This window comes from Labrus mixtus, chromosome 20, assembly GCF_963584025.1.
Source record: "Labrus mixtus chromosome 20, fLabMix1.1, whole genome shotgun sequence".
NCBI classification, from domain to species: domain Eukaryota; kingdom Metazoa; phylum Chordata; class Actinopteri; order Labriformes; family Labridae; genus Labrus; species Labrus mixtus.
The window spans coordinates 24013571-24033756 of NC_083631.1; the positions used below are offsets into that span (position 1 = coordinate 24013571).

Sequence of the window (20186 nt, forward strand, 5' to 3'; positions counted from 1 at the left end):
AGCCCTGCAGCGTTCTGCCCTTCTGAAGGCTTCCAGAGAGCTGGCCAATCAGAGGAAAGTGGGCATGTGGGTAAGAGGGCCTTAAAGAGACAGTAGCTGAAATGAAACGTTTGAGCTTCCATCCCGGGGAGAGTGACATCAGAGGAAAATGGCCGCTTCATGAATATGGTTAAAACCTTGAGAAAAGCATGGCGAGGCAAAGAGGCAGCTTAAAGTCACATTTCTATTTTCATATGCAAGCAGACAATCAGAGCACGTGGGTTTAAAAAATACTATCAAGTTACATGTCAGCTAAGATAACTAAACTGGTTTATATGATGGACATAACTGTAGATCCATGAAGAGATAAAGTCGGCGGCTCCTTCGGTTTAAATATTGCAATGCTGAACTTTTAGCATTCGGAAGCGTTTCAAAGAGCTTTTTAAAAATCTGGTCCAACAAAATATAACCATCATCCAAAAACACCCGTTGAGCTACAAGCACAACCCGATCACAAGGTTGACATGATTCATGTTAACGTGCTTTGTTTCTTCAGGTGCAGGTTCTGTGCAGGTTACGATAAAGCACGTCTTTTCTGCAGCTCGATAACGAGGGGTATAAGGCAGAGAAGTGCTTCGTAAGAGGGCTGAGCGTTTGGGGGGGGGGGGTCCGTCTGCTGGTGTCAGGGCTGAGATACAGCGTCAGGATTTATAGATGAATCCTGTTTTGATCATGCTGCATGTGCTTGGAGAGATCCCGTTAACATGGGCTAACAGGACAACATATTCTCACGATGGCCATATTTACGTCTGATTCAAGCTCAGGATGGAAACCTTAAAGGATGATAAAATGATGAACGTCTTCCAGGTGATTAGGTCGTATATACATCGGACAAATTCTCATAATGTCCAAAACATTTCTACCAACAGAGAGAAAGAGAAATTGGGCAGATGAACCTATTTGAACCCGTTAGCTACGTTCAGAAAATAGCTAATGTTAGCATTCAGCCACTTCCTAGCTCACATTAGCGTCAGCATAAGCCTTGATTACCACGCTGTGTAACATAATAATATGGTAACAGGGACATACAGATAGCTTGTGATACTTTTAAAAATTGATACAAATAAAGGACGATTTAAATCGACTAGACAAAAAAACATATATTGCAATACTCAATTTGAACCAGCAGAGGGTGCTATCTGCTTTTGGCCTCTGTTGTTTCAACATAATTAGCCGAGGAAGAGAGGCGTAAAAATATGAAAAATAATATTTTGATAGGATGAAATCATATTGGGGACCCAGTATTGTGATTCATAGCGTGAGTTGAGTGGATTGTTACATCCTTATATGGTAGTGTTAGCATTTAGCCCCTCATAGAAAGCGGCTAAATGCTAACATGAGACATTATTTTAAAGGTTTATTTTGGGGCTTTATTTCAGAGATAGGACAGTGGATAGAGTCTGAAACCAGGGAGAGAGAGAGTGGGGATTGACATGCGGGAAAGGAGCCACAGGTCGGATTTGAACCCGGGCCGCCCACTTTGAGGACTACAGCGTCCATACATGGGGCGTGCGCACTAACCACTAGGCTACCAGCGCCCCATGAGACATTATTTCAAAGCTGGTATCTACTATCACTTCATCTGAATGTTGATATAAGACGCAGACTTAAAACAGAATTCTATGTTCCCACTCTGAGCTTGATGTCAGATAAAAATGGCCGCTGTATGAGTATGGTTAGAGCAGCTGGGAGGAGGTGGCTGAGTGTTTTATTTTGTGATCTGGGAGATTGAAGGTTAAGGCGTTATTTCCTCGTCTATTCCTGCTGCTGGGGTTGGGGTGTAGCTGGAGTCTCGTTGGCGTTGTTGTCTGTGATCTTGTTTTCCAGCTCGTCGTCAGAGAGGAGGTCCAGAGAAGACGTGCCCTCCACCTGCAGCTGACGTCTGCCCGAGCGGCTGGACGAGAAGCTGATGGGGCCGCCACGCCTGCAGGAGGAGGAGGAGGAGGAGGAAGAGGAGGAGGAGGAGGAGGAGGAGGGGTAAAAGAGAAATAACTTTTTATCATTGTTAAATCTTCATCCAGTCAGCGTATTCTAAAGGGCAAACATCTCTGCCAAACTAAATATTGATCCTACAGCCGAGAGCCTGTAGTGAAATCTGCTCATTAAAGCAGCGATGATGGACTTTCACCTCTCGTTGATTTTGGCGACCCCTTCAGGACAAAGCAGTTTGATCACAGGGGAGTGGGTGACCATGAGCCTGTGGTCATCCACAATGAACCCAGACACAAAGGTCTGCTCGTACAAGAACCTCTGAGATCACATCTACAACACACTCAGCTGGAGGTGCTCATGTTGAGAGTCTCTGCTCCAGACTGCAACAGCCTTTGAACTTGTAACGCAGACTGAGAGTCTGTGGAGTTCAGCAGGAATTCATGTTACTGGGCTGCTTTTGAAAGCATCATCAGATAACAGCCCTGTGTGGTCACTTGTCTGTTCAGCTGAAATCACAGAGAACTCTTGTGCAGACTGATATGAAAATCATGTGTGTTAAAAACTCCCATCCCTCCAAACTCTCTATGAGCAGTCTGTTGTAAGACAGCACATTCTTCCCTCTGAGTTTCAGCTTTGAAAACTGTTGAAAATCCTGGATGTAAAACTGATGCTTGTCCTGAATTAAAAGGATAATAAACACATGTTTTTAAATGTTAAACAGCAGATTTGTTTCCTGTCTGCTCTGTCCGTACCTGAGGCGGTTCTTGAGCGTGTGCACCTCTCGGCTCAGACCCTCACTGGCCTCGGTGGCGTCGTCCAGCTCTCTCTGCAGCTTCCTGCGGGAGGCGTTCGACCTCGTCGCCTCCTCTTCAGTCTCCTCCAGCTGCCGCTTCAGCTGCTTCATGCGAGAGTTCCCCTTTTCGACCTACACAAAAACACAAAAACACACACAAAATAAATACAAAAAGGGTTTGAGGAAAGCATTTTGAGGGAGCAGTGTCGCTCTCTGATCTCGATTAGGTGATTAACTTTCTACACTGGACATCAGCATCACATACTTGTTCTTTAAACTGGTCGGCATGGCGACGCTCATCCTCCACTTGCATGCAGATTTCTTTCAGCTTCTTCTCGGTCCTCCTCACGATCTTATTGGCTGCAGCTCGCTCCCTTCAGTGCAGAAACAGTGATCATTGTGAAACATTTTGATAAGATTAAAGTTCTCATGAGTTTAAAGAAGCAGCAGATCGGTCTCTCACTTGGCCTCCTGCTCCAGCTGCTCCTCCAGCTGTGCGATCTTGGCCTCCAGCGCGGTGATGGAGGCCTTGAACCTGCTCTTCACAGAACCCTCCAGCTCGCCCAGTTTGGCCCGAAGCTCCTTATTCTGACGCTCGAGCTGCTGACGGGCGTTTTCGCTTTTCTGTGCCGTGCTGCGCTCTGCACTCAGCTCCGTGCTCAGAGTGTCCACCTGAGGAAGGACAGGGGGGACGAAGTGATGCAGGGAGGTTTGTTACACGTTATCATTTTAAAGATGTTCTCTCCAGCTCCTCCTCTCAGCACTTCTACTTCACAGCTCACCTGCATGGTCGTCTTTCTGAAGCGGTCGTTGAGCAGCTCCATGTTGCCCTGCTCCTCCTCCAGCTCCTCCTCCAGCTGAGCGATACGAGCCTCCAGCCTCCTCTTCTCGTCCATCAGAGCCGACCTGAAGCACACAGAAGATAAATGAATTAAAAAAACATTTACATTTATTATGATGTCATCGTTGACCTCAGGAGAAAAAAGACCCCCCTCACACCGTTTTGGATGCCCCTCGGTTTGCCAGATATGAGACCAGTTATCACTTTTAAATAAAGTTTCATACTCTGAACTTTAAGGAGAAAATCAGCTTTGCTTGAGTGAAACGTACTTTCCAGATGTGCTGTTGGAGATTTCATCCTGCAGCTCGTCCCGTTCCTGCTCGGCGTGACGCCGACCTCTCTCAGACGCTGCCAGGTCCTGAACAGAAAGGTTACACGTTAAATTCAGGGTCTGTCGACATACGACATAGCTCCGGCTATTTTATGCGTCGTGTCAACCAGTAAACATGTGAAACAAAAAGCAGCCCCGCCCCTCCTTCTCGTACCTCGTGCAGCTGAACGATCTCAGCCTCCAAACTCTTCAGTTTCTTCTCGTTTTCCTTCGATAAGGCGAAGATATCGTCTCTGGAGGCTCGGGCGTCTTCTAGCTCCCGCTGGTAGTCCTTCATTTGGGCCTGAAGCAGAGAACACACCGTGAGAAATGCTGCTCAGAGAGAAGCCGATCCGACATGATTACAGGAGTCTCTATATAAACATCTGTACCTGAAGCTTGCGCAGCTGTTTGATGGCTTCGTCTCGAGCCTTGTTGGCTCCCTCGATGTGACCCTCGATGTCCTTTAGATCCATCTCCAGCTTCTTTTTAGCCGCCACAGCCAAAGCTCTCTGCTTCCTCTCGTCCTCTAGCTCCGCCTCCATTTCTCGCACCTGAGAGCAACCGGTTGAAGTCATTAATATGGACAAAGCAGCTTCTAAACTGTCTTTAAAGAAGTTTGCAGAAATATTCAATCCCCTCAAACTTTTCTATATGTCATCATGCAACAACTGCAGATTAAAATGCATTAGATTGAGGATGTGTGGAGGAGCAGGTTAGCAGAAAACAGTCCTGAACTTTTGAAATAAGAGGGTAGTCATGTCACATTATTTGAGCGAACAGGTCGGTAAACATTTGCTTTTTTCAAGTCTCTTTGACGTCTCATGAAGATGCAAAAAATGTTTTTGTCTCTTACAAACAGACAGAGAGCAGAGGAGGTGACACTGACTAACCTGCACAAATTTGTAACCTAAAAGTTGCCAACTTATTTGTGCAATTTAGACAACATGCAGGAGTCTTGTGTTTTTGTTGCTGTGTTTTTGAAGCACGTATGGATTTTTGCTTGTATCAAATCTAAGTTTCAAATTTTGGTGTCGTTGTGACACCGGTGGCCTGACGGTCGTGGCCTGCGTGTCGCTCATGCAGAGCCTGTAGTCCTCAGGGCAGGGGGCTCTGGGTTCAGGTCCAACCTGTGGCTCTTTTTGATTTGAACGTCTATAACAGGCCCTGTCTGAGATGTCATGTGTTATCTTTCACCTGTTTGACGAGCGCTCTCTTCTTCTCGTCGCTCTGGTCGTCTCGTCCCTGCAGGTCTCTCTCGTACTGAGCTTTCATGGCCTGCATGTTGACCTCCAGACGCAGCTTGGCGTCCTCTGTGGCCTGCAGCTCGTCCTCCAGCTCCTCCAGCTGCGTCTTCATCTCCTCCAGCTGCTGCTCCAGAGTTCGCTTGGACTTCTCCAGCTCGTGGACCTGAGGATGATCCGAGGGGATTATAAACATTAAATACATATATATATATATATATATATATATAAGGAACTCGTTTGTGTTTTTTAAATCTGAACACTCACATTCTTGCCCACGTCGTCCTTTGAGCTCATCAGATCTTCCATTTCGGCTCGTAGCTGCTTGTTGACCCTCTCCAGCTCCTCTTTGGCCTCCAGCGCCTCGTCCAGAGCTCTGGCCATGGACAGAGCTTTGGTATCCTTCTCTCGAGCCTCGGCCTCAGCTCTGTCGCGCTCCTCAGCGTAACGAGCCGAGATGCTCTTCTCCTCAGCCAGCATCTACACAGAGGAGGTTATTCTTAATGTTTCTGATCTGTTAGAATAATATTTTCTACATTAAAGAGGCGTGAGTGTGTGCTCACCTGGTCAAACTTCTTCTGTTTCTTCTCCAGGCTGGAGACGATCTGTCTCTGGTGGTCCAGGTCGACAGTGAGGTCATCCAGCTCCTGCTGCAGGCGCGTCTTGGTCTTCTCCATCTTCTCAAAGCCGATGGTCTTCTCCTCCAGACGCTGGCTGGCCAGCTCAAAGTCCTTCAGCAGCCTCTTCTTCGTCTCCTCCAGACCCTCAATTGTTCCCACGTCGTCCTCCAGCTTCTTCTTACTCTCCGAGAGCTACAAAAACGAAACCCTCAGAGTTACCAGAACAACAGCTTGCATGTATCAGTGTTTCCCAAAGAATGACGTTGAAGGTCTCAGCACAATCATAGAAAATCAACACCAGAGGTCGTCTCTTCACTTCCTGTTTGCCTGCAGAACATTTGACTGTTTGTTTATTCTGTGTTTGCATGAAGGGTAACTGTTTAAAGTGATACAATCTTTGTTCTCAAGTGATCGACAAATCGTAAAGTACCAAATCTTAAAAAACATTAGACAGTTAGACCTCCTCCTTCCTTCATGTCTCACCTGAGCCTGAAGCGTCAACATCTGTTTCTCCAGATTCTTGCGTGCCTCCTCGTCCTCCTCCTGCTGCTCCTGCACAGCGTTCTTCTCCTCCTCCAGCTGACGGATACGACTGCTCAGGTTCAGTTTCTGACGCGTCTCCTCCTGCAGCAGCTCCTGCATTGAAAGGATAAAGTTGTCCGATTAGTTTGATAGAAATGATAAAGAAAATGCAGTGTCAAGATGAGTGATGCTCTTCAAAGTCACCTGCGTGTCCTGCAGCTGACTCTCCAGTCCAGAGACGTCTTTGGCCATCTTGATCCCCTTCCTCTCTGCGTCTTCCAACATGGCCGACACGTTGTCCAGCTCAGTCTGCGTGGAGAGACGCGGAGGTATAGGATGGTTATCGATTTAAGGAAAGAGTATTTTTTAAAACACAGTTCAGGAAACATAAAAACAAACATCTAAATTTGGCTGATTTCTCTGAAACAAATCAGAAATGTTATCAACCTGCAGTTTGTGCGTCCGCTCGGCCAGCTCGCCCTTCGCCCTCTCTCCCTCGGTGACTCGGGCGACGTACTCCTGCAGCTGAGACTCCAATTTCTTCCTCTTGTGCTCGGACTCGGTCTTGGTCTGCTGCAGAGTCTTCACCTCGCAGGCCAGCTCCTTGTTGGTGCTCTCCTGGCTCTGCTTGGTCTTTTCCAGGTTGGCCTTGAACTAAAACACAACAAACATGAGCGTGTCATTGTTAGGAGGGCCGTCGGTTCATCTCGTCCTCTCAGGTTAGATTGTAGAAATGAGAAAATGTGCGTCACCCTCTTGGCCTGCTCCAGCTGTTCAGACAGCTCCTCCAGTGCGGTGCCGTGACGCTGTCTGATCTCCTGGATCTGAGCCTCGTGGTTTTTAGACTCGTCATCGATGGTCTTCTTCAGCTCAGTTACTTCCTGTTCACGCTTCGTCCTACAGGAAAACAGTGACACAAGAACGTCCTTTCATTTATTTATTTGTTTGATTTGTACTTTAAATACCACATGATTTAAAATAAATCAATCTCTGTTATTGAAATGAGTATCGAGGAGCATTTCTAGATAATATCAGGAGCAGTCCTCCTGATATTATCTAGAAATGTTCAGATGTGAAAACAGCTGACCTTTGACCTAAAGTCCAAAATAACCCCCAGATATTTACATTTTCACGCTCCTCCATCTCAGGAACACAGTAAAATTAGTGACACGTGCTGTGTTTGTAAACATCCTACCGCTGTTTTTTAAGATGTTATTAAGAAACATAACTGCAGATAGAAGACTCAGAGATGGTGAAATAATCACAACCTCCTGTAAACATTTTAAATGTACAAAACGGCGTGTATAAATCAGAGCAGAGTACCTGAGTTCCTGCTGGGCGGCGGTGGTATCCAGCGTGTCCTCCAGTTCGGTCTTTAAAGCCTCCAGCTCCTCGCTCAGGTCCCTCTTCAGTTTCTCCGCCTTGTTTCGAGACACTTTCTCTGATTCCAGGTCCTCCTGCAGCTCGGCCAGCTGAGCCTGCATCTCCCTCACCTGCTTCAGAGCGTTGTTCCTCTGACTCACCTCCTCCTCGCACCTGTTAACCAACAATAATGTTGTTAATGTTTAGACAGCGTGCAGGACTTCACCTGCAACTTCTATCAAATCCATCTAAATAAAAAAACATTAAAACGTCATTAAGTGTTATTTAGTAATGACTTTTGACCTTTTCCTCACACTGAAACTGCTGCTGCGGTCAAATCCACTTTTAAAATGTTCTCTCTATAAACTGAGAAGAATGTTCTTGATGAACTCTCCACCAGGTGGCAGCAGAGTCACTGTGTTTCAAAGCAGTTGTTGCTCACACTTCCCTTCACATTCACTCTAGGCCCAGTGGCCCTGTACAGTAAAAATCATGATGGCCCCCCTTTGGTCTGCACTCACACCGCTCCAGGACTAACCGGGCCTGAGCACGGTTACCTCTAAAGATAAAGTCTGAATACAACACATGCACGGCTTTATGGAATTATGAGGCGTGGTCAGTTTACAAGACAGGCAGACTCCAGAAAAATAAATAAACATATAAAAGGGACGCACGGATCTATCAGAAGAAAAAAACATGTTTCAAAAGTGCTTCAAAAACTTTTTGACATTATTTTCAGACACACCTTCCCAGTCCACTAAAACCGGCTCTGTGAGCCCCTTATGGGTCCTGACCTACCAGTTGAGAACCACTGCTTTAAAGGACCTACTGTACATCTATGGACTTGTTTTCTCTGACAAACAGCTGCAACATGTTGATTCTGAAACATTTCATACACACATTGTGATGCAGCGACGATCAGTGAATAAATAACAGCGACATGTCAGAAGCTAATTTAGTCTCAGGACGATCAGAGCCGAGCTGCCGGAGTGTTATCAGTCGGATAAAATGCAGCACATGTTGGACAGCAGGTGTGTGTGTGTTGCCTGCAGCAGTGTTTGGTGTGATGAGCGTACAGCACAGGTATGTAACGATGACCTCAGACTGACTCACACGTTCAGACTCAGACAAACACACACGCAGAGGTAAGACTCACGGACATCTTTAGACCATTAAAGGAAGAACGTGCGACATGCTACACATAAATATATCAGAAATCCAGTCTATCCTGTGTAAATGTGTTTTTAGATCAAACTCATTCTGTGTAACTAAAGGGCGCTAACATTAGCATGCTAACAACAATGCAGGACACAGGTTGATAACAGCTCAAGCAAAGATACATTTTCTCTGCTGCTTGCTCTTAATGGTGCGTAATTATGGTACTTTCTAATTGATAACTCCTTCATGTGAACGCGAGGATGGGGGGTTGGAGGTGTGTCTCTGGAGTCTCTTTCCTGTTTTTTAACATCGTCTTGTGATTAATTTTGTGATAAATCACGATTACCTTTTGAAATTCAGCGATTAATCTCGCAATGTGATTGCTTGTGCCGGGATTAAGATGATATTGACAAAATGAAATATGTTATCATATGACTGTGAAACCTGAGAGCTGATTAAAGTCTTAAGCCGTCAGCACGTCGTACCTGGTCTGCATCATCTGCTGCTCTTCTTCCTTCTTGCTCAGCTGAACTTTGAGCTCTTCGATCTGAGCCTGCAGCTCGCCGATCTGATCCTGAAAGTCAGTCGTCTCACCGTCCAGCTTCCTCTTCGCCTTCTCCAGCTCCTGACGCGTCTTCTCCTCCTTCTTCAGCCGCTCTACACGAGAGCAGAGATGCCACAGAGGATCAACAGAAGTCTGCATGTAATGATTCATACATTCGATGTTTAGGTTGAAGTGCCTCTTACCCTCCAGGTCGACCATCATCATCTCCTGCTTGTTCTTCACCTTGCCCAGGTTTTTGGCCTTTTCTTCTTCTTCTGCGAGCGTCGAGGTCATCTCGTTGATTCGGTCCTCCAGCAGCTTCTTCTCCTAAAGGACACAAACAGGAAACCAATTCTTCAATTATCACAAACTTTCTGCTGCATTTAATCATTCTTAATTATTATTTATTTCAACAGTGCCACTACAAACTGATAATTCTTATTATTGCATCTTTCTTTCCAGTTTTGTATATTTGTATTGCTTATATAACACAGCCGGCACCTGAGTACGTAGGTTGGCTGTGCACGGGGGACCCTGTTGGTCAGGTATCTGTATCGTTTCTGTCTTACTAGTTTCATTTTCTCATTTCATTTCTAAAGTATTTCTGTAATTGACTCATGCAGGAGAAAAGCTTCTCCGGGTTTTCACATGTTTCTCCGTCCTTCAGCTCCTTTTCTCTCTCACCTTGATGAACTTGGAGTTCTGGTCTTCTAGCAGCAAAATGTCCTCTTCATACTTCTTCAGTTTGGCCTCGGCCGTCACTTTCTCCAGCTGCAGCTTCTGCCGGCCGGCCTCCTCCTCGTCCAGCTGCTCCTCCAGGTCCTGCACACACAAAAAAAAGAAGAATGCTGACGTGTATTTTGATGTGTGAACCATGATGTCGGTGTTGTAGGAGTATTTTGCACACCTGGATATGTGTCTGCATCTTCTTCTTCTCGTTCTGCAGGCCCTGGCCCCTCTCTTCCTCCTCCTCCAGCCTGGACTCCAGGTCGTGAAGGATCTCCTCCAGCTCCTGCTTTTTGGACGCCAGGCGAGCTCTCATCTCCTCCGCCTCTGCAAACAGCTCCGTCTCCGCCTGCAGCTGCTCTGCCAGGATGTTCTTCTCCTCCACTAACTGCACATCAATAACAAACCTTAAACATTCTGCAGAGTGTGTCATCATTTTTATGTTTGTGCTGCAGAGCGTTGATGCTGCTTTAACTGACCTGCTGGTGTTTCCTCTCCATCTCCACCAGCTCTCCCTCCACCTTCGTCTGCTTCTCCTTCACCTTCACCAGCTCCTCGTCTTTGGCCTGCATCTCCTCCTCCTGCCGGGTCACCTGCAGCAGAGGCTTCACCTGTCGGACAGCGGAGACATTTCAGAGGAAGAGCAGAACATGGGAGACTTCCAGAAGAAACACCTGAAGTTTAACACACCAACACCCAGGATACTAAACATGCAAACATCTGTTATCTCAGCTGTTTGAACTGAACCCTGCTTTTATTTTGAAATAAAGAACACACACACACCTTTGTGAAGAGTCTCCACCACTGCCAGTGACGCAGCTTCAGGTAAGCTGCACAGTTTCTCTGCAGAACCTTCAGAGCACTGAGCTGCTGCTGCTTCTTGGCGAAGGCTCTGAAGGATCACAGCGACAGACGAGCACAAAGATTTAGTGAGACAGCTGATTCAGAATAAAAACATGAGATTCAGTTGGCGGTTAAGGTTCCAGAATCCAGAATGCTGAGTAAGGTCTCACTTGCGTGCCAGGTATCCCCGGCAGACGGCCTGGAAGTAAATGATAATGTCGGTGATCTTCAGGTCTCTCTCCTCCTCCAGGTGAGCCAGGACTCCGGCCCTGAAGAAGATCTTACTCTGACCGATACGGAACAAGTTCCCGTCCAGCTCCAGGGCCCGGATCTACAGACGACAGGAAGAGAGGATTTATCAGATAATGTGGGTCGATGCTGGCAAACAAAAAACTTCAGAAATCATAACGTTATATTTGGAACAGTTATGACCTAAATGAATCTGTGATTTTATGGTTTATGTATCTTTCTGTGGGGTTTTCATCCACAGGTTTCTTTAAAAGGGGTTAAAATGTTTACTTTCGTTGAAGTGTGAAACAAAAAAACTAATCAAACATTAAGGGGGAAAGAGGAAGAGCTACTGGAGGTGACTGAAGCAGAATTCCTTATTTAGAATGTTTCCTTAAATAAGTGACATTTTGTTGGAGTTTTATCATAAAAACAAGAAGTAATGAGAAGAGAAAATAAGTTTTTTATGTTTCAAAGAGCTCGTAGGGATCAGTAAAGATTTTTTTATATCAGGTCTGAAATCTGAGTTCTCACCATTCTCTCACAGGCTTGCTTTCCATCCATGAAGCCTTTGGGAATGGCGTTAGGAGTGAGGATCTCGTACCTGGAGACGGAGAGAAGAGAGAGAAGAGCATCATGAGGACAAAGAGGCAGAAGGAAAGTGTTACAGTGCAGCTACAGAGAGAATCTTACACACCAGATGAACATCTCATGTTTCCTCATTTTGTAATCATCAGGCATGTCTTTGTAACGTTGTGCAAAAGTATTCTGGCTGACTCGAGCTATAAATACTGTACGACATCAGTCATTTCAAACTGAAGAAAGAAACACTTCGGTTCTGTACACCTATTCTCTGACATTTCTCTTTTGATCTCAGTTGATTTCATCTAATTAACAAAAAGATGTTTGTATATTTATTTAGTTTTGTGTTTTATTGCAGCACCTCTGTCTGAACTCCTGGAACACGATGCGGTTCGGGAAACCCTGTCTGCAGATACGGATCCCCTCCAGAACTCCGTTACACCTGAGCTGGTCCAGAACCAGGTGAGGGTCCAGTTTACCCGCCTGCAAGACGAGGAGGAGGAGGAGGAGGAAGAGGAGGAGGAGGAGGAGGAGGAGGAGGAAGAGGAGGAAGAAAAGGAGGAGGAGGAGGAGGAGGAGGAGGAGGATGAAAAGGAGGAGGAGGAGGAGGAAGAGGAGGAGGAGGAGGAGGAAGAAGAAGAGGAGGAGGACAAGGAGGAGGAGGAGGAGGAGGAGGAGGAAGAAGAGGAGGAGGAGGAGGAGGAGGAAGAGGAGGAGGAGGAGGAGGAGGAAGAGGAGGAAGAAAAGGAGGAGGAGGAGGAGGAGGAGGAGGAGGAGGAGGAAGAAGAAGAGGAGGAGGACAAGGAGGAGGATGAAAAGGAAGAGGAGGAGGAGGAAGAGGAAGAGGAGGGAGGAGGAAATGTTTCAGTAAAAGTTCTGAACTTTAACATTTAATCATAATTTATTTTAAGAAGATGAAGATTCATTTCCCCCTCACCCGTTTCTCGTGGTTGGGGATGATGCAGCGCACAAAGTTTGGGTTTGTGTTCCTCAGCGTGGCCATCAGTTTGGATAACTGCTCTTTGTACAGCTGACCCACCGTACGGAACATGCCCTTCTTGGTCTTGTAGGCGGCACCAAACGCCGTCTCGTTCATGCCGGCGACCTGATCCAGACCCACGATTCTGTCCACTGGAGACCGGAAAAGAGACGGAGAGAGGGCGGAGGATTAACAGCGACCGAGGGAGGATGATGGGATGTTGTTTTTTACTGATGTGTGAAGAGAACAACAAACTGACGCTGTGTTCACATGATGGTAGAAAAGACAAATCCAACAGCAGAACCTTTGAATGATTCTGTTTTCTCATGAAGAAATGTGTGTTCAGCCGAGCCGGATTTGTTCTTCTCTATCTTCTGAGAAAGCATGAAGACAAACAACGATGTGACACGAGCTTTACCTGACTACAGGAAACAGACTTTAAGTTCTTAAATACGACCTTTTTTAACCTTTATATGAGCTTTTATTTCATATGATTATGCAGAACTTGAGTTTTATTGTCTTGTCTCTCTGCTGTGTTTAGGGTGATCAGGTGTCCAGCGTTGTGCGACTGCACGGCCACCTTTCTGTCGAGCATTTTGCATTTCTCTCGCATTTGATTGGCTCTACTTTTCTTAAGTGTAGGACAGTCGCCCTGCTAAAACACGGCTTTCATCCAATGGCTGTGTGATAACAAGAGAAGGCGATCGATCACCATGGCCTGTGTCAGCTGTTTCAGCTCGCCAACCTGTCTCCATCCTCATGGCCTACATCACGCCTACTTTACGCCTAACTGACACAAAACAAAGACGCGCGCTACCACAAGCTAGAGTCGTCGTCTCTCAACTGGAAGGTTCCCATCCCCATCTCCTGCAGCCACATGATCTGTTACTTCTGATGGTCTCTTTACACAGCAGCCTCTACCATCAGTGTGTGAATGTGTAGGGGTCTAAAGTGAAGTTTTCACTCTGTGATAACAAACCCAGCTGTGTAGTTTAAGTTTGTTTGTTTTCAGCAGCTGTAGTTTTGAAAAAAAACACACTAAAGGTCTGAAGAGAAGTGTTGGATTATATGTTTTATTATATTATATTATATTATTAACTGAGCATGACGTCAGAGGAAAATGTTTGTCACATGAATATTAAGATTGTTTTTTTTTTAGTAAATAGAGCGGCATTAGCCTAAGGCGTTAATGAAGGAGAGACGTGTTTTAGTATGATCATAATACAACTGGAGTGCAGCCATGCAAAGCCAGAGGGGAGCTTTTAGAGGGACGCACATGACAGCCAGGACAGGGGGACTAATGACACCTCCAGCAGGGAGGAAGTACACAAAGGTCAGAGGTCACTATGATTCACCTGGAGCTTCATGGAGCCCAGAGACATTGTCATAGAAAGAGGCTCTCTGAAACGTCTGAATGTCTACAGCAGCAGAGACACAGACAGAGAGAGGACAGGAGAGAGAGAGAGAGAGAGAGAGAGAGAGAGAGAGAGAGAGGACGTGCAAACACATCAACATTTACACACAAACACACACAAGTGTTAATCAGCTGTTAAAAACAAAGAGGGGTCAAAGTTCAGTGTCAGTTCATGCACTGTGATATCAAATTATGTGCATACAAACAAAACCTCGTTATTATTCAGAGCTAGTGTTGAGTTATTAAAGATGAACATTAAAAGAGCGTTTTCACACCTCACCTGTTCGGTTTGGTTAAAAACAAAGTTAGTCCGTCTGCCAAGTGAGTGTGGTTCATGTATACTGGTTTGAAAGCTGTCAATCAAACCCTGGTGCAGTCCAAACAACAATAAGGAGACCATAGACTGTAAATATTAGGATTTTGCACTTCAGGATCGGCTTCATTTTAAAAACACTGGAGGTTGCTGCTGGACAGAGGCCAATTGAAAAGGTGGTTCTGGGTTTGCCGTATTTCAAACTATTTTCATCATCACTGAATGTTAAAGTCTTTATTTGTGATTTTTAACACTTAAATGTAGAAATCAAGTATCTCCTCTGAAAATAACTCTGTGAGTCATGACTGTCTACAATGGGTGTAACACCCGAGTCCCACTGTCTGTGATGTTTTCAGAGTTTTCAGAGTCCTATCTTCACTTTGTTTACATCGCCCGGACGGCCGGCTGACTCCTCCCCTCGTGTATAAAAGTTGTTTAATTGAGGGACTAGAGAAAAGAAGAATAACATACTGTACTCACTGCTTAACTGTGTTTCTAGATCACGCTCATTTCAGGTAAATTTACATGCAGTGTGAAGATACGAGCAGAATAAAGATCGCTAGCATTAGCATGCTAACACAACAATGCAGCGCCAGTTGTTTTGGTTTCATGCTGGTGCTCAAGGGCGACATCTGCTGGATCAAAAAATCACATATAAAGAGTTTAAAGACTTTAGGGATGTTTACCGCAAGAAAGTCCAACCAATCAGAACGCATTATCCTCACACATTTTGGTCGTCTTGTAAATGCCCCCGTGTGAACACAGATCGAACTCGAGGTGATTATGAAACAATAGAACAAACTGGTTCATGATTCAGACCAGAGCAAACGATCTACAGGTGTGAAAACGCCCTGAGTTAAGTGTTATATATCTGTATTTACTGTATATTTCATTTATAACACTGTCGTCGTGCGGTTGCCCCTCACACTGTGCGTGATGTGTTTCACTCCCCTGGACTCGTTATAATGAACACAGCAGATCAGACTCACCATCTTTCCAGAGCTCAGCCACAAACTTGTCAGTGGACTGGTGCAGCAGCGTGGCCACGTTATCGTTCAGAGGATCCATGTTCTTCATGAGCCACTCGTCAGCTTTGTAGTCCACCTGAAGAAACACAGCGAGGGCGATTTCAGACACACAGAGAGTCCCCACATGGTGACAAACAATCTGTTACTTCTCAGCCTTTGAATAGTCATTTTAAAGTCTCACTAAATCTCTGATCTCAAACGGGACATTAGAGGGCAAAAAAAACATGGAGGACGACGGGCAGGAAGAACTGGTGATCGTGTTTGGACTAATTTTTATAAGAAATGTATGAAATATAAAATAAAGAGCGATGGATGAAGTCATGTAGACGATCTAACAATGAGCTGTAAATGTTACAGAGGTAGCTGGAGGTGGATAAACATGTTTTTGCTGTTCTTCTTTATTTAGTCAGATGCTTCCTGATTGGCCATCATCAGGAGAGCGTGCTGATTGACGGATACATTTGACTTTAATGAAGTTTCCAAACACCCTGCAGATGTTTAATCTAACGGGCAGCTCCAGATGTGTTCTTCATGACTTTATAATGATAGACATTGTAGATACACAATGTCCATCCACGACCTTCATCTTCTCCAGAACGCCCTCCGTTAACCACCTCACTCCCGTCCTTCAGCAGCGTCATCGGTTAATATTTAATCGACTTTAGGATTCTGCTCGTCACCTTCAAGGCCGACCTCGCTCCTCTGTACCGCTCTGAACTCCTGCACATCAACAAGCCCACCCTCACTCTCAGGTCTTCTTCTTCCATTCAGCTCACTGCACATCCCGACCCGTCCCGCCCGCCTGACCACCATGCCGCCCCCCCCCCCCCCCCCCCCCCCCCGCCGCCTCTGGAGCTTCCTCTCACCAGACATCAGCAACATCCACAGTCTCATCTAAGTGTGTATTTAACGAGCTGATTGGATTAGAAACACGATCATTTTACCCGTGTGTGTTTTCCAAACATACTCTGAAACCTTTTGGATTACACTAAAACAAAATAAGCAGCCGACACAGTGAGTGAACCTGAGACGATCTCCATCTGGGTTTGATTCAGAATCCTGAAAGAATCAAACCCACACGTTTGATTTTGGCACATTTTTCCGCTCCAGCATCGCTCCCCGTCAGACAGGATTTGTTTGATAAAGTTTTATTTATTTCTGGCTCCGCTAAAGAATCCTGGATGAACATGAGGTTTTCACCTGTTTGTGGACATCTGATGCTCCTCGTGTATAAATGTTCCACAGAGGAAAAATATTTCTCATTAAAGGATCACTCTGGGGACGAGATCGGCTTTCCTTCCTCTCTGGTATGCAGTCGGGATGGCAGACCACCACTCAGAGGTGAAAGTTTAAAACCTTCTGTTATGTAACCGCCAGGCACCAGAAACGGGATTTTACACCGATGTGAACCAGATGTGTGTTTCCTACAGCGGCAGAACAACAACTGGTCCATTGTTTTCAGGAAGTGACCTGGTTAACTGGAGGAGCAAAGTCTGCGCCTACTAGAGAAGCACAGAGCTGCTACATAAAGAAAACACACGACGAGTTATTATTTATCTTCTTAAGAGCTGTTGGCTGAGACGATGAGCAGGTCCCAGAGGCGGCATGTAGAGAGTGAAATGATGAGTGATCTTACTATCTGATCATTAAGGAAACATGTTGAAGTGCTGGCTTCTCTGACAACAATGCAGCAGTCAGTATGTCCTCCTTCTAACTTTAGATTCTGCTCCTGAATGCTCTGGATTTGTTTGGACCAGAGAAGGTAGACGCTTTTAAGACACCCCCACACGGCCGTTTTGGACGCCCCTCGGTTTGTCAGATATGAGAGCAGTTATCAGGTCAACAGGTGTTGCAGCGATGGAAGCGGGCAACAGAAGTGGTTCAGATAGAAGTGATTGTACCCGACCTAAAAAGCCTCTGCATGTTTCTAATAAGCTCCACGAGCAGAAACGTGCTCAAACTAGGATCAATATTGGAGATGCTTTTGAAAAATGGAGAGAGGTTAGAACACAGAAAGGTTTACAGACCCATGCAGAGCTGGATAAACACTGAAGCTTCAGAGTCCACCACATGGTGACCTGTGACTGCACCGTTGAGAAATTAAAGGTAAAAGAAGTGGAAAAGAGAACCATACCTTGCCTGCGTAGTGAATGATGCAGAAGTCGGCTTTGTCTTTGAGCTGTCGCGGCTTCTGAAACTTGGAGTGCGTTCCCTGCTCCTGCAGCACTTTGTCTATGAACGTCTTGTCTGTGGCTTTAGGGAACCAGCACTCCTCATCGAGGAGAGCGAGGATACCGGGAGGGTTTGTCTGAAGAGAGAGAGAGAGAGAGAGAGAGAGAGAGACGTTTCATTAAACACATAAATCTATGAGCAGACTCATAAACTGTCAAACACAGAGAGTCACTGACCGGCCTCTCGATGAGGTCGATGCAGGGCTGCAGGTCGAGGCCGAAGTCGATGAAGCTCCACTCGATGCCCTCCCTCTGGTACTCCTCCTGCTCCAGGATGAACATGGTGTGGTTGAAGAGCTGCTGCAGCTTCTCGTTGGTGTAGTTGATGCACAGCTGCTCGAACGAGTTCAGCTGGAAACAGAAAGAGTGTGTGTCTTCGTTTTAATTTTTTTTCTTCATCTCCGACATCGTCAGAAATATGAAAATATATTCAGTCTCTAGAAGTTATTTTGACGGTAACAGAGTAAAAACAATCCACACCTCAAAGATCTCAAACCCGGCGATGTCCAGGATGCCGATGAAGGACGCCCCCTGCCGTTTGGTTCTGTCCAGAGCTTTGTTGATGCGATGGACGAGCCAGCGGAACAGCCGCTCGTACGTCGCCTTCGCCAGAGCTTCAATGGCAAAGTCAGCCTGAGGAAACATGAAGAGAAAGAAGAGTCGCAATGACAACAATTTGAACCGGGGGTGACCCTTAAATAGCCGATGAGTCATTTGAAAGAGCGATTTAAGAGACGAGGATTATTCCAGTGTGGGTGCTCTGTTTCTAACTTTACATAGATTTGTCTCTTTTCTCCAAATAATTCATGACTCATCGCCTAACTTGATATAAATATAAACTTATTAAAATCACCCGAGTTATTCAAAGCAGTAGATCCACATGTTCAGAATTTCAACATCTGTAAAACTTGACACTCAAACATTGAAGCGTCACCGTACCTGTTCTTTGGTCTGCGCCTTCTGCACGTAGTCTCGTCCCACTTTGATCCTCGGGGTGAGAATGGCTCGAGTGAACTCCATGACGTTCATCCCGAGCAGGTGGCAGAGCTTCTGAGCAGCTGAGAGGAGAAACAAGTTTCTGACTTATTGTTTGATGTTAAACTTTAAGAACTGGCTCACGGACGAGTCTTCAGACTATAGTTTAAAAAAAAAGAGATTTGTGTCATCTCTTCTAGATTTAAAAAAACGACTGTCTTTGAGGAGTTTTGAGTTGAGCTCGTCGACACTTTGTTTGTTTTTATATGTGAGGTGAGGAAGTTCAACTAAAAACATCTGGACACGTGTGTCTTCTGTGTTGATGTTTACCCGTGTTCTCAGGCATGGACGCCTGATCCGTGTTTCGTTCCTTCTTAAAGACGATGTTTCCAAACTGCAGCACGGCAGAGACGATCTTCAACATGCCTGAGAAAGAGAAACAACAATTTATTGATTAATTTACCGGTTCAAAAGCAGGTTACAGATCACTGATATTTAGTAAAAGAGAGACCAGAGACCAAAGATCACAGAAACATTAGAGAGAAATAAACCATCTCCACCCTGGAGAAACTAAAGTGAGCGACTTATAAGCATTCAAATGAAACATCCATTGAACATTTCTTTCATCCGAGGTGCTTTTAACTCATCATGTAGGGCTTTCACACCGGCAGAAAACTCCTGATATCTGCAGACTGAGCATCATGTGTGAACACAACCATCTGAATGTTTCTCTCTTCACTCAGAGTTTCTCCTCCAGCCTCCTCATATTGATTCTGCAGAAAGTCAGAGTGAGCTGATGTGAGAACACAGCAGGATATAATCAGGAGAATTCACCTGGAGCCAGTGGGAGGGGCCAGTGGGAGGAGCCAGTGGGAGGGGGTGGTGACCTTTATTCCCTGTGATCGCTGCACGACCATAGACTGTCTGCACGCCACCTCTACCATCTCCGTGCTCTAATCAACCTGCTGCTGCATGTTTCCTGTTCTCCACTTTTTTTTCTGATTGTCTTCATTCTGCAGCCTCAAAGGCATTAACCACGGCCGACTGAAGGACGTCATGACGGAGGATGAGATAACACAAAGATTTGTAATCGTAGAAAGAGAAGGGGGTTACTCACAGACGATCTCATCGTGGGAGAAGCTCATGATGTGCATGGCATCCAGCGTCTCCTGGAAGTTATCCTTGTCCTGCTGGCCCGGGATGGGGAGGTTACCGTTGGACAGGAAGCGGTAGTTGTTAAAGCCTTCGAGGAGAAGGTCGGCTGGAAACAGGAAGTAAAGAAACAATAAGTCACTCCTCTACACTTTGGTTCATCCACATATCTGCCATCAAACACTCACTTCTGAGATGCTCTCCGGCTCCTGCCAGCAGCCGGTAGAAGATGTGGAAGGTCCTCTCATCTTTGGCCTGTCTGATGGCCCTCGACTTCTCCAGGAGGTCTGAGCGAGAAGGTTAAGGGCTGACCACCAAATCAAAAACCGCCACAGCGCCACAAGTGAGAA

The 20186-nt window shown here is 45.8% G+C and overlaps 1 protein-coding gene across 5 annotated transcripts in view; it reads right to left on the minus strand.

Annotated features, from left to right (window-relative positions):
- Nucleotides 1-513: 513 nt before the first annotated feature.
- Nucleotides 514-20186, minus strand: part of LOC132954714 (myosin-10) — a 46940-nt gene continuing 27267 nt past the window's right edge. For 3 of the 5 annotated variants that reach the window (XM_061027359.1, XM_061027358.1, XM_061027360.1), the window contains 34 exons: nt 20025-20123; nt 19802-19945; nt 19015-19110; nt 18649-18767; nt 18190-18342; nt 17887-18060; nt 17613-17786; nt 15440-15554; nt 12682-12875; nt 12106-12227; nt 11697-11766; nt 11105-11265; nt 10875-10983; nt 10571-10702; nt 10273-10479; nt 10050-10187; nt 9569-9692; nt 9307-9478; nt 7625-7837; nt 7054-7198; nt 6749-6955; nt 6506-6610; nt 6263-6415; nt 5723-5971; nt 5427-5639; nt 5113-5325; nt 4308-4469; nt 4091-4219; nt 3875-3963; nt 3547-3670; nt 3228-3436; nt 3030-3138; nt 2724-2896; nt 514-1963 (listed from right to left, as the gene is read on the minus strand). In XM_061027359.1, coding sequence (XP_060883342.1) covers nt 1795-1963; nt 2724-2896; nt 3030-3138; nt 3228-3436; nt 3547-3670; nt 3875-3963; nt 4091-4219; nt 4308-4469; nt 5113-5325; nt 5427-5639; nt 5723-5971; nt 6263-6415; nt 6506-6610; nt 6749-6955; nt 7054-7198; nt 7625-7837; nt 9307-9478; nt 9569-9692; nt 10050-10187; nt 10273-10479; nt 10571-10702; nt 10875-10983; nt 11105-11265; nt 11697-11766; nt 12106-12227; nt 12682-12875; nt 15440-15554; nt 17613-17786; nt 17887-18060; nt 18190-18342; nt 18649-18767; nt 19015-19110; nt 19802-19945; nt 20025-20123 — 5165 coding nt within the window. In that variant the 3' untranslated portion in view covers nt 514-1794. Of the gene's footprint in view, nt 1964-2723; nt 2897-3029; nt 3139-3227; nt 3437-3546; nt 3671-3874; nt 3964-4090; nt 4220-4307; nt 4470-5112; nt 5326-5426; nt 5640-5722; nt 5972-6262; nt 6416-6505; nt 6611-6748; nt 6956-7053; nt 7199-7624; nt 7838-9306; nt 9479-9568; nt 9693-10049; nt 10188-10272; nt 10480-10570; nt 10703-10874; nt 10984-11104; nt 11266-11696; nt 11767-12105; nt 12228-12681; nt 12876-14078; nt 14142-15439; nt 15555-17612; nt 17787-17886; nt 18061-18189; nt 18343-18648; nt 18768-19014; nt 19111-19801; nt 19946-20024; nt 20124-20186 lie in introns of all 5 variants that reach the window. The other 2 variants (XM_061027357.1, XM_061027356.1) reach the window with 1 other exon arrangement.